The 18,190-nt window shown below is 37.5% G+C and overlaps 3 protein-coding genes across 4 annotated transcripts; 2 read left to right on the top strand and 1 right to left on the bottom strand.

Moving 5' to 3' along the window:
* Window positions 1–399: 399 nt before the first annotated feature.
* tnnc2.2 (troponin C2, fast skeletal type, tandem duplicate 2) lies at window positions 400–3,484 on the top strand. The gene is made up of 6 exons (XM_084098480.1): window positions 400–540; window positions 1,698–1,749; window positions 1,830–1,973; window positions 2,597–2,711; window positions 2,799–2,935; window positions 3,029–3,484. Exons 1-6 carry the CDS (start codon window positions 538–540, stop codon window positions 3,058–3,060), a joined length of 483 nt encoding a protein of 160 aa, XP_083954606.1. The 5' UTR covers window positions 400–537; the 3' UTR covers window positions 3,061–3,484.
* Window positions 3,485–3,941: 457 nt separating this feature from the next.
* On the bottom strand, window positions 3,942–6,613 carry taf13 (TATA-box binding protein associated factor 13). 2 transcript variants are annotated; one of them, XM_084098482.1, is made up of 3 exons: window positions 6,480–6,613; window positions 5,176–5,298; window positions 3,942–5,062 (listed from the first exon to the last, which is right to left on the bottom strand). In XM_084098482.1, exon 3 carries the CDS (start codon window positions 5,059–5,061, stop codon window positions 4,687–4,689), a length of 375 nt encoding a protein of 124 aa, XP_083954608.1. In that variant the 5' UTR covers window position 5,062; window positions 5,176–5,298; window positions 6,480–6,613; the 3' UTR covers window positions 3,942–4,686. The 2 variants fall into 2 exon arrangements, with proteins under 2 accessions (XP_083954608.1, XP_083954609.1); XM_084098483.1 differs by lacking the exon at window positions 5,176–5,298 and having other exon boundaries at window positions 6,480–6,607.
* On the top strand, window positions 5,458–17,211 carry LOC311073055 (solute carrier family 35 member C2-like). The gene is made up of 10 exons (XM_084098478.1): window positions 5,458–6,085; window positions 6,499–6,646; window positions 6,777–6,927; window positions 7,323–7,386; window positions 8,304–8,376; window positions 10,097–10,265; window positions 10,400–10,483; window positions 12,145–12,320; window positions 12,511–12,640; window positions 16,329–17,211. The coding sequence occupies exons 2-10, from the start codon at window positions 6,536–6,538 to the stop codon at window positions 16,454–16,456; spliced, it is 1,086 nt and encodes a 361-aa protein (XP_083954604.1). The 5' UTR covers window positions 5,458–6,085; window positions 6,499–6,535; the 3' UTR covers window positions 16,457–17,211.
* The last annotated feature ends 979 nt before the right edge of the window (window positions 17,212–18,190 follow it).

Here is an 18,190-nt window from a genome sequence, read left to right on the forward strand (position 1 = left end):
ATGAATTTCCATCTGTACAATTAAGAAAAAAAGATGACTTATTTGAAATTATTATAACATTATTAGCTTTAGTTAATTTAATTTAGTAGACTTAGTAGGAATTCTGAGGGGAAAAAGCAGTCTCATGATGAAAGACTGCTATAGGAAATCATGCCCCAACATTAGTGTGGTCAACATTAACATGGCATTTCCACAATTATGCTTTACCAGACACAATAAATAATCATTTTATTGTGTCTTTTATCAGTTCTTCCAATAAATACAGGCTTTGATAGTAAACACGGCAGAATAACCATTTTCCTGTATTCTTGCAGACTGTTCTTAAAGTGTACTCATTTCACATTTCTATTGGCTTATGGGAGCAGCCGAACCCTAAAAGTTCAGGATTCTAAATCTGGAGGCCTGTGGGCGGGTCTTGGGTGGCCTGTTTAAAGTGTGTCAGAACTGTCACTTGATGTCTAGTCTTTCTGTTGGGGTGTGAGTGCATTGACCACTGCTTTTCTCGTGGATATAAGTGAGGGAGACTAATCCACAACCATGGTAAGAGTTTAAATAATCTAAGCGGTCAGTTTTGCTAATGGACGCATGAAAACGAAAAATGTGCAGATGGCCTATTAGTCAAGTATTTCAAATTACATCTATAAGTATATATCTGTCATTATTAAGAAAGGATATTATAAGGTTACAGTAGGCTATTATTAATAGTTCCCTTGCATTTATTATTAATTTTTTTTTGCAAGCATTATAATAAAAATAAAAATGGGTCATTCTTCAGGTAGGGTAACTTTTCTTGTCCATAATGATGATTTCAAAGAAAACAATAGTACTGTTAAAAAAAAAAATCATTCTAATTTTGAAGAATAGATTAAAATATTATAAAAACTTTTTTTTATGTAGGCTACATCTCTTTTTCTCATTTTAAAGAAAAATTGCTTTATATTGGGCTCATCTCTGTCTGGGCAGAGATGTCTGACATAATCTGAGAGTAACTTTATTAGGTGTATTATTTTAGTTGCTATTTTATATACATTGAAAGTTAATTGACTGCTAGTTAACTTTTGTTAGCAGGACCAAAGCTTATTTGGTTTATTTTGAGTTTTTTCAGTACCATCCCACAGCAGAATCCACTGTAAAGTAGCTAAGGGCCATGATTTTTTTTTTTTTTTAACGATGCATTGTAGTTTTAACATGAATGAGACATGAAAGAGCAACATTTTTCCAAGATATTAAGTTGCCCTGTTTGATTACGTAAATATATAAATAAATATATAAGAGTAGAGTGGTAGGCCTACTAATGGGTGTTTAAAATAAGGGATGGTGGTCAGAAATCAGTAAGTGTGTGGAGATTAACATCCTGCTATTTGATATGGTCAGCAGGTTAGGTTAAATGGGTTACCTTAAAGCTGAGGCGACACATTCCAAGGATCCTATTTCGGAATTACCATGTACAGTCAATGACTGAGGGGATAACGTGTTGAGTCTTAAAATAGTTGCAAAATTGTCCTGGAAGAGTGTTCTGGGCACCATGTGCTGTTTGCAAGGCCTAAAACCCTGTCTTAATTCATACAGACTAGTAAAACAAAAACAAATCACTCTCCAGAAGAACCAGGATTCCTTATTTATCAAATGAACACGTTGTAGCCTACTGTTCATGTCTGAAACTAACCGTTCCTAATGTAAGCGCTTTTACTTCACAGACTGACGCGCAACAAGAGGCCCGCTCATATCTGAGCGAGGAGATGCTTGCCGGTGAGTGTACACTCAGAAAAATGATATATCGCCGATATCCACGTCTTTCTGTCCTATTAAACTATGCGTCTATCTTAAAGAGTTCAAGGCTGCCTTCGACATGTTCGACACCGATGGTGGCGGTGATATCAGCACCAAGGAGTTGGGTACCGTCATGAGGATGTTGGGTCAGAATCCAACCAGAGAGGAGTTGGAAGAAATCATCGAGGAGGTCGATGAGGACGGTAAGCAAAATGCCACAGATACATTGCACAATATAACACACAATGGACCAAAATATACTATGCGCAGGCTTATTTTTTCGTGCGTTCTTGTGTTTCGCAATTTGCTGCATTCTCAGCTCTGCCACAAGGGGCGATACAGTAGACACTGGTTTAGGCATAACGTCTTTTACGGTCAGTTATTTCTTTCAGGCCAAATGATTAGTTCACTCCAGTATTAAAATTTCCTGATAATTTACTCACCCCCATGTCATCCAAGATGTTCATGTCTATCTTTCTTCAGTCGAAAAGAAATGAAGGTTTTTGAGGAAAACATTCCAGGATTTAATTCTGGAGTGAACTAATCCTAAGGCAGAGCAACAGTTTGAAAAGAATCTTGCTATCTGAAAATTAACATCCCGTTTAAAGTAAAACATATATGAATGATCCTTCAGGCCAATGGAAGAGAACACATCAAGTATGTTCAACATGTGTGTTTGCATACTTGCGTAAAGAATTTTTTTTAGGTCCATGTGATGATGTCTATACATTTTGACAGATTAATTATAAGATCTGTTTGGTTAGAAGCATAAAAATGCAAAAATATTGATTGTAATAACTAAGGTACTTCATACTGAAAATTGTAGGCAGCGGATCCATCGACTTTGAGGAGTTCTTGGTCATGATGGTGAGACTCCTAAAGGAGGACCAGGCTGGCAAGAGTGAGGAAGAGTTGGCCGAATGCTTCCGCGTACTGGACAGGTATGTCATTTGATATCTTCCGTGTACACCTGTTTTTTTAATGTGACCTAGTCTCACTTTAGCATATGAAATGCTGTCAATCTGCAGGAACGGTGATGGCTACATCGACAGAGAGGAGTTTGCCGAGATCCTCCGCAGCACTGGCGAAACCATCTCAGAGGATGAGATTGATGAGCTGCTTAAAGATGGAGACAAGAACAACGATGGCATGCTGGACTTTGATGGTATGATGCGGTTTATACATTTTATTTCATTTTACTTGTAAACTCTGGATTCTGATCAGATACTGAAGTAACACAATGTCCCTTTCCCCCCAGAATTCCTCAAGATGATGGAGAACGTGCAGTAAAACAGAGACTCACGGACATTCCTCTCCCCTCTCACCCCTGCCCACTGAAACCCTGCCCTCTCAATGCCACTCAAACTCACTTTCCCCTTTTGTCCTCTTTCTGCCTCCATCTCACCTCTTCAGCAGACAGACAGATAAACACCTGTGTGGGGTTTGCCAAGGTTGGGCTCCCACTGATCCTCATGCAAGACCCAAGGAGCCAAGCTGTGGTGTGGTTCACAGGTTCATCATGTTATGATGGCGCTCAATTTGCTGTGAAGCATATGACATGGTAGACCCCACGTTTGTGGGTGTTTAGTCTAGATCAGCAGCTTATTATCGCTGCATAGACCAATGCCAAACCCACAACCACTTCATTGTATTTAAGAACACGTGCTTGAAAACAGAATAAAAAATAAAAACACATTGTTTAGTTGGTCTGCCATTTTGATTTGTATGGTTTTGTTTTGAGTTGATCAATTAAACATTCTTTTTTTTTCCTCCAGAGTCTCTGACCCCAATAAGTTGACAATTTCTGTATATACTAAAGACTATTACTGTTTATGTAGAAGCAAAACCCAAACCTTTTACAAATATCAACATGATAATTCACTTAAAATATGCCGTTCAGCTTTATTCGACATACTGTAGGAATAGCTCTGCTTTTCTATTGCACATTTAGATTTTTAACATGACATTCTTTGTGTGCTACAAGTGTGGAGATCAGTAAATTGTGTCTTGTTTATCTGGTCAATGACTGCTGAGTATTATTTGCAAATTAAATGGTTGAACACTAATAATGCAAATAACTGAGAATTGAAAGCTGGTAAATTAAATCCATTCCTCATTTCTCTGATTGACACGCACTGGAAAAAACTACAAAATGTTAAAAGAACAATGAATGAGACAAATAATAATCCAGTTTATACTGCAACATGCATTAGTGTATTGTATACACTCAAGTCTAAGCTATGAATAGAATGCATATCATGTGACAAAAATATCCAAAGCAAAAATCTAAATTAGTTACATTTATTAACAAATTGCAAATGCTTTTTTATAGGCTACTTCTAAACATTATCAGGCACAATTTACACTTAGATTAACCCTTCAATTTGCAACAATCTCAGTTTTTCTTCAATATTTAATATTAAAAAATTAAAAATTAAATCACACACAATGTATCTTCATTGTAAAGGACACCTGGTGGTCTTCTCATCACAATCTATAATATTTTTAGGACTATCTTGCGGCATACAAAACATTTTAAGGGAAATTAACATTAGCATATGCTAAACTGTCATTAAAGACTGTATTAAGGTTTCTTTACATGTCATCTTATAAATAAGAAATTGCCATGTTTATTGAAATTTCAAGATGTACAGAAATGCTTCTTAAAATAATAAAACCTTTTGCCTTCCATTAAAGCTTTAATATATCTTTAATGTTCAACAACTGAAAAACAAAAAAAAAACTATAATAATGTTACAAATCATCTTTGAAATGAGTTGTGAATTGTCTTGCAACTGCAAAAAACGGAGAAATTAGAAAAGTGGGCTTAGATTTACAACAGGTCCATGATTTACAGACAAGAATAAACACTTTTAACGTCGATTGAGGAAAATAACATAGCAACCGATGGCCTTGTTAAGACCCATAATTGGCCTCGTCAAAGGCTTTGCGAGCCTTTTTCAACTCCTCGTTCATGGTGAGCAAGTCCTTCACTCTCGCAAACTTTCTAGGGTCCTTGCGGATGAGAAAGACGATGTCCTCCACCTGCACACGGCCCTGACGCCCTATAGACATCGCCTTGTGTGTCATCTCCGTGATGAACTCAATGACCAGATCCTCCAGTATGTCCACTGATTCGGTGTACGGATTTTGGTCGTCTCCAAACCCATACATCATGCAGCGAAGCTCCTTCGAAAAAAGCCGCTTTCTTTTACCTTGGCCCGAATCTACCCCGTTACCTCCGTCGTCTAAATCCTCGTCAAAACCAGGATCTTCCTCTTCCTCAGCCATTCTTTAAACGAAATACAACGCGCTGATTAGAAACAGCCATGCAAACACAAGAGTAAAACATTCTATTGTATAAAAAGACTAACAGGCACCGTGTTAAGGTATAATATAACTTACATGTGAAAATCGAACAGCAAAACAAAACAACCAGCAAATGCAAAGACAGGAAATTCTGTTCATTCATTTACATCTCAAACGACGCTGGAGGAGACACTGCAACCGCCAGCGCCACCTAGAGTTCTGGATGATGCATACAGTGACAGTGATTATTGTACGTCACAACGTGGCATTCTTTCTTTGCTCCAAACAAAGTGAACCGTAAATTTCACATGCACAAAAGCAAAAGGAATCATTTTAAACTGTTTAAAGTTATATACGGTTGTATGTCTTATTCAGTTTATTGACTCTAAGTGTAGCGATAAAAAAAACAATTTTATTTTTTTATTGTATTTGCTAAAGAGTTAAAGTCAGACAATTGTAAAGTAAAACATTGAACTGGCTTTTTTTTATTTAATCTTATTTTAGATTTTTTTTTGATGAGTTGTCGGCTCAGTTTGATTCAGTCCGATTCGAGAACGATTTGTTTGGGTCTAGACCGGTTCAACTGATTCACCAAAAAGATCCAACACAAAAGAACGAATCTAACGGAGCTAACGCGCAGCTCATAGCAGCATTCTGCGATATTGCTCGCTCAGTTCACAGTGGCTTGGGCAAGTGATTGGAGATTTTGCACGCAGGAAGAATATGATTAATAAATATTTAATTTCAAAACATCTGCTTCGATTTCAAATTTTCCCGGGATTGCAGCGCATGTGTCAGCAGAGCAACGTCCACGTCACAGCAGAAGTAACTACACAGGGGTATCTGACTGACTGACTAGGTTAGGTTCACAAACAAGTTATTTCTATGGCAGATTCGCGCGCTAATGTCACCCTAGTGCTGTGAGAAGAAGCACGCCAGCAAATGATGGTTACATAGTGTTTAATGCTACCAGCTTTTCGTTTACAAGGACTATGTAAACAGTGAGGTAAGAACATATGTGATCACCGACCTTAGCTAGTACTGTTAGCTGTAAATGGCACAGTCAGCGTGCTCAAACTGTCAAAGCATCAGTGAGGTAACAAGGTTTTAAGTTCTCGCGAGGGCTTAGGACAGCATTTTATTAAAAAAGAAACCTAGCATTTATTGCTTAAATAACTAACAAAACAAGATATCGTAGGTTTCAGCAGGTTCTTTACCAGTCATTATAACGGTAACGTTACAGCTGTTTTGTGGCACTTTTCAACAAGTGCTTCTCTGATCAATACGACACAATCGCGCACATTAAGAAATGTTGGCCCTGCATATTCTTACCAACCTACTCAGAGTTTGATTTTCCAAGTTAATATACTTAGTGACTGGCTCTGGTTAATTCTTGTTACCTTCCTTTCTTTTTTACAGTGCCTAGCTGCGCCTTGTTGTATCCGGGTTGTCCAGGATGGCGTGGCCGATGCAGTTCCTCTGTAGGGCGCTGCGCACTGTGGGCCTGGTGCTTTTCTACTATGTGTTTTCCATTGGCATAACGTTCTACAACAAGTGGCTCATGAAGGTGAGTTGTAGTTCATTTGCATAAAAATCCTTCTTGAAACTTGAATTTGAGTTTTTTTGTTTTGTTTTGAAGAGAAGTTCTTTTTGGTTTTGTATAATGTCTGTTTTTATGTTTTTGTCATTTGCCCCAGGACTTCCACTTTCCTCTGTTCATGACCCTGGTCCATCTTGCTATAATATTCTGTTTCTCTACACTGACACGCTTTGCCATGCACTGCTGGACGGGAAAGCCTCGAGTAATCCTTCCTTGGAAGGTTTACCTTTCTAAAGTAGCCCCAACAGGTGAACATTTTTCTCTTTTTTTTGTTTTGGAAAAAGTCATCAGTGAGTGCAAAGACCAGAAATGTGTTTGATTGTGTGTCATAATGGTTGCTGAAGAGATAAACAAAAAGATAGCTGGTTTTATCCAACACAGTTTGGGAGGGTGAAGTCCACATTGATTGTGTCAAGAACGGAGAGAATCTAATTGCTTGATTTTCTCTGCTTGAATATTTGGGGGTCTTGTCCAGAAGACCATTATCTTTTGCTTGCTATTAATTAACCACACCCTCAGCGTCATACATTCATGATCAATTCATGTTCAGGTTTTACCATAGATTATTTCATCCTGGCTAAAATTTGTATTATTGTGAGTGTGTTTCATAATATCTATACAACTGTTTGTCTTTGTCCATCAGCCCTGGCGACAGCGCTGGATATTGGACTGTCCAACTGGAGCTTCCTTTTCATCACTATTAGTTTGTAAGCATGTTGTTTATTATTACCTACAAAAAAAAATCCCGTAACCCTATGTACTACAGACACACAGACAATCAAAAAAAAATTGTAGATATTCTTAGTCTTAGATGCGCAGTCATATTTTTTTATTGCATATTTGATTCTGATTGGTCGGTCATTTGATTGTGCAGTCAAATATTTTGTTTAATGACCATTCAAATTATAAAAATGTATATATTAGTGTTGTTTCTGACAATCCATTGTCTCGTATGACACTTTTTCTCACAAAATCAGGTAATTTAAAATAAATATTAATGTCTTCTTCATTTATTAATATATTTGATATTAAGTAGTTCTATGATTAATGAGAAAATGTAAAATCAGCTGGTCATTATTGCAAAATAATCCTCTGACATTGTCTGATAAGATTGTCTTAAAATTTGCATACTAAATTGTGATTGGTCTTCTGTGCTTATATTTAAACAATTCAGATCCACCTTGTATGGAGCTAACAAGAAAATAAATGTGTGTTGAGCGTCATGACAGCGGTAATTCCGCTCCGATGTAGCGTTTATTTTAGAATCATAACAGATTTTTAAACACTGGGCATCATACAGTTGCCAACTTTGTAAATAGTTACAGAAAAAAACTGGGCATCACTAAATGACTGAGCATCACATACTACCAGACATTCAAGTAATTCCAAATGAAACAAACTCACGCAGAAACATGCATCTCATTGTTAGGAGATGCATGACAATGAAAACTTTAAAATACCGAACACTGATTTTCCCTGAATAGTTGGGATCAAACTAAAAGTCGTGTAGTTTATTCCAGGCTTAACTTGTATGCTATTCTTGACCTGGGTTATAAGTACTGGTGTTTGCTTCAGGAAATGCAAGTTAAATTAAAACTACTTGGGATTTTGGGGTTTCCTGTAGGTACACCATGACCAAGTCTTCAGCTGTTCTCTTCATTCTCTTTTTCTCCCTGGTCTTCAAACTTGAGGAGCCGGTAAGTGTGTTTATACACTTGATTTTAGATTAAAGGAGTGGAGTAAAGAAAATGAAGCTATCGTTCAAAAGAAGCTATCTTTACTTCAGACACATTAAACATACATTTTGCATATGTAAAGTTTTCATCAAGGTGCAGCAGCGTGCAGTATTTCAGACATTTGAAGACTTCACATGCAAAATCTGACATTTTTCTTTTAAATTAGCATTTTTATCAGGCTCTAAGTTTAGGTTCAGTAATTTCACTTTAATGGCAATGAAAAGGTTTTTAGTTTTCAATTTTTTTTTTTTTTTATAATTTTCAAAAATGTCACAATAATAAATAAAAAAAAACTTAAAAAGAGCATTCACTCTTTTTTGAAATGTAAAAATAAAAAAGTTCTCTGTTCTCTGCCCATATCTGTTTCCTCCATCCCCCCCATGCTGTAAAAGCTTTTTGAGTGGTCACACTGAGAGACTAAAACATTTAAGAACTGCTTGTGAGATGGTATTAAACCAACTTGTTTTACCCCCCAGTGTGTTTTTCTTTTCATATTTTTCTGCATTTGGCTAAGCAGTTTGAATGACAAGCCCAGTAGTAGGCAATTTCAGTCCTTTAGAGCCTGCAGAGTAGCTCCAAGCTTAATTGTACAGCTGTATACCTAAAGACTGTACTTTACCACCCACTTAAAACCCTGAAAAAGAATTAGAATTAGAAAAACATTTTTAGTTTTATGGAGCTCTTGGCTGTGTGAACCATTTAGTTTAGACCTTTACAGACAGATTAAGTTGATTGCATCTGAGGGTTTGAAATTTACTTCTTCTTTTTTTTACCAGCCAATTTGTCTAGTAAATAGAGTGGTGCGGGTATGATGTCACTTTTTAGTATCACACTGGTTCCCTTAAGAGCACAGTTATAAGCATATTGAGGTTGCAAACGCAGGCTGAGCTAATGATGTCGTAGAATAAAACGTGAAAGTGTCTTGAGCTTGTCACCACAGACTTTATGACCAAGTTTTGGTGTGAGGAGATCATTGAAAGTTTCTGAAAAGTTCACTGAACTGTGTTAGCATTCACAAATTCCAGACAGTAAACGGATGCCCATTCTATTTCCGATGTACTCCAAGCGCTCGCTACTTCTGATACGAAGGTCAAATGGATTTGCATGACAACAGTCACGTCTGGTGTATAGGGTTGCTTGAGCCGGTCAAAATTAACTGTTTGTTAGCAATTTAAAATGTTATCATCCAAATTGATGGCAAATATGCTTTCCAGCTAATGTAATTCAGTCTTTACATAAGTAATAATAGTAGTAAATTTATCACTCACACGTGTCCCGCATTGTCCTGCTAAATCACATGTACTGTCCTGCAACTGAGCAATAACCAGGTGATCACCCTACCGGTGTAGACGCGGTGTAAGGCTCCAGTCACTGCCACAACTGAAAATACACATATTTTTTTTTGTTGGCAAGCAGTCAGTATTTCTTGCAGGTGCCAATCCATCCAAGTGTTTTAAGAGGGTAAAATCATGTCAGTATAAATCAGTCGAAGACCGCTTTTGATTTTAGCTGCATTAAAGACCCCTTGAAATGTCATGAATGCAGTTTTATTTTTTTGTGTTGATGTATTTCTTATTCAAACAGGATGTTGGGGTGAGAGATATTGAAGGACTTGACCCCTTTTTTGGCTTGGTGTTTGTTGTAGGTAATGTGTATTGCCTTACTCTTTTGAACCCAACAGAACCCATTCCTGATCCTGGTGGTGTTGCTGATAGCCAGCGGTCTGTTCATGTTCACTCTCAAGTCAACTCAGTTTAATCTGGAGGGTTTCCTTATGGTCTTGTTGGCCTCTTTTATCGGAGGGATCCGCTGGACTCTCACTCAAGTGCTCATGCAGAAAGCAGAGCTTGGTAAGTCTTGGTGTGAGGAGAACATTGAAAGTTTCTGTTAAGATCGCTGAACTGTGTTAGCATGTTGTTATGACCTGGGTTTGGTCTGTATGGTGAATTCTCGTGACTCTTATGTCCTTCTCTTTGCCACACAGGGCTTCAGAACCCCATAGACACCATGTACCATCTACAGCCCCTCATGTTCCTGAGCCTCTTTCCTCTGTTTCTTCTCAATGAGGGTCAGTCAGCTATTTTAAGCTGTATTTTAGTATTTTGTCTTCCCTAAGGGTTATCTAACAAAGAAATGACACATTATGTTATTGTAATGAGCAAAAATCTATAAAATAATCTTACAGGGTTTCTGCGGGTCTTAAAAAGTCTCAATTCATCCTTGCACAAATTAAGGTCCTAAATTCATAAAGTCATGGCATTAAATGTAGACTGGGTAAACCCAGCCCGATCTGCTGGCGATTTGATTTCGCCCTGCAGCTCAGGCTGGAGACCTGTACATTCTTCTATCCTGCTTTCGTTACAAATTGGCCTCCTGGCGCGCTATTGCCGGGTTTAATCCAATCCAATTCCTTTTAACTTCTCGACAATGCTCAATGGCTGCTTTAGTTTAGCACACAAATCGCTCGAGTGGGTGTAAATACCACTCGCTTTCATGTTTTTTTTGCACAACCTGCTAAAATCGCTCGATGCCATTGCTGCTTCTGCAAACCGCTGATCAATGCTCCAAACCAACACGTTTGTTGACACATTTCCTGTCTGGAGTTTTCGCTGGATCGTTGGTCTGATTGGTTGAAGAAGGACTATCCAATTGCGTATTTGAACTATGCCTGTTGATCACGCCTCTTGTGCAGTAGAAAATACAGAGCAGACTCCCCAGACTAATGTTCAATCTTAAAAGATTGAGCTTGGTCTGGTGATAGCCAGACTAATTAAATGTTGCATGCATTGCAAAAAAAATTTATATCTTCCTCAGTATTTTTACCTAAACATCTTTAAATCAAGATACATTTACTTGAGATGCTGTAAAATGTCTAGAAAAATTTAACAGAATTATGTGAGTTTTTGCTTCAAACAAGAACAAATGTCTGTCAATGAGTTACGAATTCAAAATATAAATTAATTAAAATGAGTTCCCTTAAAATTAAGTTGATTTTTCTGAGCCCTTTGGTAGATATTTGTACTTGTTTTAATCATAAACTCAGTAATCATAGGAAATTTTCACAGGAAACAAGAAATCATCAAAAAAATATTATTTTGCATCTCCTGTAAATGCATCTTGATTTAGGAATCTTTAGACATTTGCACTGGGAAAACAAGACAAGAATGCTGAAAAAGAACATCACTTTTTTTGCGGTGTGATCAGAAGGTACAGTAAAAGTTTTTTTCATATTCTAGTGGTTGGGAGCAGAGCGATTCAAGCTACTTTTTTTGTATAATGAATTAAAAAGCAATGGATATCTGGATATCCTAGACAATTACATTTAGAGAACGTATTGACGTATTGGGTTCCCTTCAATTTATTCCTTACATTTTCTTTACTTGGTCTTAAAAAGGTCTTCAAAAACACTTCATGAACCTTGCAGAAACCCTGAGCTTTGATTCAGTGCAACTAATATTACCATAACATATACTTATAGTTATACTTTACAATTTACATATCATATATTTTCCCCCTTTGAAATGAAATTCACAGATACATCTTAATGGTTCTAAAATACGTTTCAACTACATCATTCAATATATAATTTATATTTTCTCTTGGGGTAAAATAAATAAATAAATCACCTGGACCTTTTTTGCCATTTGCTATGTTTCTTGGTTACCAGTGCATTTGTGTCTCAAGTAACCTGTTGCTTGCCTGTTTCTTCATCTTGTCATTCATGAGTAGGACTGAGTGTGAGCACCACAGAGAAGCTCTTCAGGGTCAGTGAGCTCTCACACTTGCTCTACACTCTGGTGACTCTGTCTGTGGGTGGCATGCTGGCATTTGGACTGGGCTTTTCCGAGTTCCTGCTGGTGTCCCGCACATCCAGCCTCACGCTATCCATTGCAGGGATTTTTAAGGTGAGAATACATCTTAAGGATTTTCTTATTTGCTTTTACATACCTATAAGTAATATAAAAAGCTGCAGAAGATCTTTGCTTCTTCATCTTAATGTCCATTTCTCATTAGCTCTGCTAGGTTTTAAAGCCTTCATTAGACTTAAACCATTCATATTCTTCACAAAGACATTCTCTCTGTCTCTCTCTGTAGGAGGTGTGCACTCTGCTGCTGGCAGTGGAGTTCATGGGGGATAAAATGAGCACAGTGAACTGGTTGGGCTTTGTTGTGTGTCTCTCTGGCATAACACTACATATTAGCCTCAAAACATTCTATAACAAAGGTAAGACATAATCATAATCCTGATTATGCCTGTAGATGTTTGTAATTCAATGATTCATACAGGCGTTTGGGTATAATGCTAAAGGCAACTTTAAATCGCAATGAAATGGAAGTAGCAACACATGTTTTCTTCCCTATTGTGACATACATTAAAGTGTAACAGATTATGTGAGCGTTTTGACATAGGAGGTCATAGTACTATAAAAATATCCTATAAGTTTCAAAACTCAGAACCTTATTTGTACAAAAACAACTTTTATTGAAACCAAGCTCAGAAAGTGGCTTGTTTGGGAATTTTCACATTATGTCATCGTGTGACGAAAGACCGCCTCTGCAGAAGAACATCATTGCCTCTTTAGTCCCGCCCACCGATTTGCGCATGTCACGTAGTAGAAAATACGAGACAGAAGAAATCACAGGATTACTCCAGCATCAAAACGATAGAGATGCCTCTAAGGATTACAATATATTTTGAAGTACCAAGTTGTGGAAAAACATCCTTGTGATCTTAACATTAAGAAAGCATGGATGAATTTTATTTTTAACAAAGTTCCAGTCAGATCACGTCAGTCGTTTGTCCGGATTTGTTTTTAAACTAGACAGTTTGACGCAGGCTTTTCAGAGAGACTGAATAAAAGCTTCAGTGAGCAACATCTGTTTTGTCATCAGTAAGACATTGTAACACGTTTCATTTTATTTAAAACACTACACTGCATATGACAATGTATACGTTTTCACTATCGAATAGGATGAACTACAGTGAGACAAACAATGGCACATTCATTCATAATTCCGTTTACATTAAACACTGCAAGTAATCATTTGTCAATTTTAACTGTGGGAACTCCAAGTACTTAAACTTTATTTGCCACAACCAAGACTTTATATATATACATACAGCGGGTGAAATAAGTATTGAACACGTCACCATTTTTCTCAGTAAATATATTTCCAAAGGTGCTATTGACATGAAATTTTCACCAGATGTTGGTAACAACCCAAGTAATCCATACATACAAAGAAACCAAAACAATGTGATTTTGTGTGTAATAATGTGAAATGACACAGGGAAAAAGTATTGGAACACATGAAGAAAGGGAGTTACAAAAAGGCATGGAAAGCCAAGACAACAGCTGAAAACTATCAGTAATTAAAAAGCAATCCAGCCCCCTGTTAGTGTAAATTAATAACAGCTGGTTCAGTCCCAAATGATGGCCTACAAAAAGGTCTCATTTCCAAGGTGTCACACAAGACACATCTCATGATGGGTAAAAGCAAAGAGCTGTCTCAAGACCTTCGCAACCTAATTGTTGCAAAACATAATGATGGCATTGGTTATAGGCACCATTCTAAGCTTCTGAATGGTCCAGTGAGCACTGTTGGGGCCATAATACGGAAGTGGAAAGACAATCATTTCACCATAAATTTGCCTCGACCAGTGCTCCTCGCAAGATTTCTGATAGAGGAGTGAAAAGAATAATCAGAAGAGTTGTCCAAGAGCCAAGGACCACTTGTGGAGAGCTTCAAAAAGACCTGCAATTAGCAGGTACTGTTGTCTCAAAGAAAACAGTGAGTAATGCACTCCACCGCCATGGCCTGTATGCATGCTCACCACGCAAGACTCCATTGCTGAAAAAAAGCATGTTGAAGCTCGTTTAAAGTTTGCTGCACAACATTTGGAAAAGCCAGTGAAATACTGGGAGAATATAGTGTGGTCAGATGAGAGCAAAATTGAACTGTTTGGATGCCATAATACACACCATGTTTGGAGGAGAAATGGCACTGCACATTACCCTAAAAACAGTGAAGTTTGGAGGTGGGAACATCATGGTGTGGGGCTGCTTTTCAGCAAATGGTACTGGCAAACTTCACATAATTGAAGGAAGGATGAATGGGCAAATTTGCTGAGACATTCTTGACAAAAATCTGCTGCCATCTACCAGGTTGATGAAGATGAAACAAGGGTGGACATTTCAGCAAGACAATGATCCCAAACACACAGCCAAGGAAACTCTCAATTGGTTTCAAAGAAAGAAAATAAAGCTGCTAGAATCGCCCAGCCAATCACCTGACTTAAATCCCATTGAAAATCTATGGAAAGAGCTGAAGATCAAGATACATAGAAGAGGCCCACGGAACCTTCAAGATTTGAAGACTGTGTGGAAGAATGGGCCAAAATCACACCAGAGCAATGCATGCGACTAGTTTCTCCATGCAGGAGGCGTCTTGAAGCTGTCATTACCAACAAAGGCTTTTGTACAAAGGATTAAATAAATATCAGTAAGCGTGTTCAATACTTTTTCCCTGTGTCATTTCACATTATTACACATAACTTAATTTCTGAACTTATTTGTTTTGGTTTCTTTGTATGTATGGATTACTTGGGTTGTTACCAGCATCTGGTTAAAATTTCATGTCAATAGCGCCTTTGGAAATATATTTACTGAGAAAAATGGTGACGTGTTCAATACTTATTTCACCCGCTGTATATAGATAGATAAACCATATGTAATACGCATAATTGTTTCACATTGTTGGCAAATGTTTCAACAGTGTAACAAGATATTATTCAGCATCGTAAGTTTTCAAAACAATTCCACACGTGTAATGGTGTAGAGACGATAAAAGTTATTTTAATTAGCAAAACTGTTACCCAATCAAAGCAGTGGGCATTTACTTCTATGTCTTAAATGCGGCACACCCATCAAAAAAAAAGAAAAGGAAAGAGAGGGTCAAAAACAGGATAGAAAATTGCCTATTACTTATAAATTAGGATTTTTTTTGATGTAAACATCTTGATAACATTATAAGTGGACCTCAGAGAACAAAATTAAAGAAAAATGCAGTTCATGACCCCTTCAACCATGTTGTCGCACACCGTTCTCATTTCTGTAATGTACATTTTTCATCATTACTATATTTATTTATTATTATCAGCACATTTTAAGAGAGACTTTCACATATAGCCAGTACGGGAACTCTTCTGGCATGATTGAAGGCGGAACTATCACCTGACAGGTGTTGTGAGCGTAAACAATGTAAACAAAAAAGCAGCGTGTTTTGCACTGGATGTCTTGTCCTCAGAAAAGCCCCAAAAAGAAAGAAAACCTGACAGTTGACACGTTCCTAGATTGCATGAAGAGGACAGTATAGAATCCTCCAAAGAGAACTTGAGATAACATATTTTTATTTTTAGCCAGTAGTAAAAATAAATGGAGCCTAGTCACCGGGTTGCTGAAGCGTCTCCGCTATCGTTCATCTTTTTTCACTTTGTCGTGGTAGTCCCTCAAGGAAACATCATAAAGGCAGGAGTACTAGCATAGCTCCACGAATCAAATACTATCGTCTCTTTCGTTTCGGCATGTTTGAAAGCTGTGGAAGACCGAAAAATTATTTAACATGCTAGTCTTTCCGTTGTGAAGCATCGCAGCAACTATGACACACTATACGAGATAAAATGATCGATTTTTGCGTCCCGGTGCCCATTGTCGTAATCCCACAATACCCTACGTCAAACGGATCATGCCAAAATCGAGCTAAAATCATGTTGTCTGAACCAGGCATTAGAAGGCTCCAAGTTTCTAGAAGAAGAAAATGCTCAAAGCTTGTTTTTGAAACACCAATTGTTTTGTTTTTTTGAAGACCAGGTATTGGCTGTTCTTAGTGTGTATCTCTGTGTCTTTTTTTAGGAAATGGCCCCATGGTGAGACAACTACCTGTCAGAGACAACCCAGACCTTGAGCTTCCACTTCTGCAAACAAAAGATGACTATTGTGAAGACACCAATGATGAAGAGGAGCATGAGATTCTTTACTAGTTTGAGAAAGACATGAATGTCCTAAATATACTCATGGAATGTTCTGCTTTAAAGGCTCATATCAGTGGTCACATTGACCACAGGTACTGAACAAGCCTCAGATATGTTATGAATAAGCATGAGAAGAGACTATACAGCTAATGTACGGGGGTACATTTGTGTTGTCTGTTTCTCCATGATGCTGAGAGGACACTATGCTCTTGGGAAGAGAGGACTCTTAAAAGCCACTGGGTGATTAAAAGGATAGTTCACCCAAACTGTTCATTTCTGTCATCATTTACTTACCCTCTTGTCATTTCAAACCTGTATGACTTTTCTCCTGTGGAACACAAAAGGAGATGTTTTGAAGAGTGTCTTACATAGAAGGAAAGTGGATGGGGACCAAGGACTATTAAGCTCCAAAATTGTAAATCCACATGAACTGTGTGCAATATTCCAAGGCCCCTGAAGCCGTATGACATTCTGCGATAAATAATTAATTTAGCCTTTGAAGAAAAGTCACACATGTTTTGGAAGACACTAGGGTGAGTAAATAGACTATTTTAATTTATAGGTAAATTATACCTTTAAAACTGATGTGGCATCAATCGCAGCACAGGACCAATCTCCAAGTGGCCTTACACATTTGTTTACATGACTATAAAGGATTTATTTTACTAAATATAAATTCTATTTCAGTTGCCCACAATAATGATTTCAGTAATTATGACACAGAATGTTTTTTTTATTAATAAAATGAACTTTGATTTCTTCTATCATGAATTCCTTCCCTTTTAACTTTCTGAAGGCAGCTTTATGAATGACATGCATTTACTTCATCGCTGAGCAAATGTTATCAACTCTTAGAGAGGGAGGCAGAATTCAGATAAGCAGATTATATAGCCTAATTAGATTTGTTTGGAGTTTTCATTCAGGTGGAGGGAAGTCTATAAATTCATGAACCTGATTGAGTTCATTGAGTTTGTTTAGTGGATTAATCATGAAATCAAAGAAGGCCTGTTCAGTTCCAGATAGTCTGAAGATCAAGAAAAAACACAGTTGTTTCAGGAGATGGAAATGAATTCGCTTAAGTGCAATTTATGCTTTGGTCTCGCGCACATCTACACGTGCAGCCCACGTAAACTTTATTTAATTATTTTTAAACACATTATGCAACACACTCATTTACATTCGGCACCTCATGGATGCTTTACTGACTGATTTTTTTTTGGGGGGGGATTATCTACGTGTTCAAAGCTTAAAGTCTAATTTGGTAAAAGACTGGTACAGTTTCCATCGCTAGTCCCCTCTGGTTACTGCCAAAAACAAAGTGTTTTTACCCTGACAGTTCCATTATAAGTGCAGTAGGGCGAGACGGGGTATGGTTGTAACACTTTTTGCTTCAGCATCTGTAACTCAATGAATTTATGAGCTTGAGTGCTCAAACTTTTATAGAAAGTACCCACATTTCTTTACAACAAAAGGCACCCATTCAAACCTCTGTAAGAATATCACAGCCCTTATGAATTGATGTCAAATACATGGTGTGCCTTTGTTACAATCTACCACACTAGGTTTACTGAAACAATACAAAATAATGCCTCTCTTTCTGTGAGTGACCACAGCTCAAAGAAATTTTCTGTCTGCATGTTAATGAGTATACTAGAACGAACTTCCTTAGGGGGTTTTATGCTTAATGAACACTCGACTGCAGTGTACCTGTAAAGAACATGTAGGACTAACAAAAAAACAGTG

The sequence above is a fragment of the Abramis brama genome (assembly GCF_963993115.1).
Source record: "Abramis brama genome assembly, chromosome: 22".
NCBI lineage: Eukaryota > Metazoa > Chordata > Actinopteri > Cypriniformes > Leuciscidae > Abramis > Abramis brama.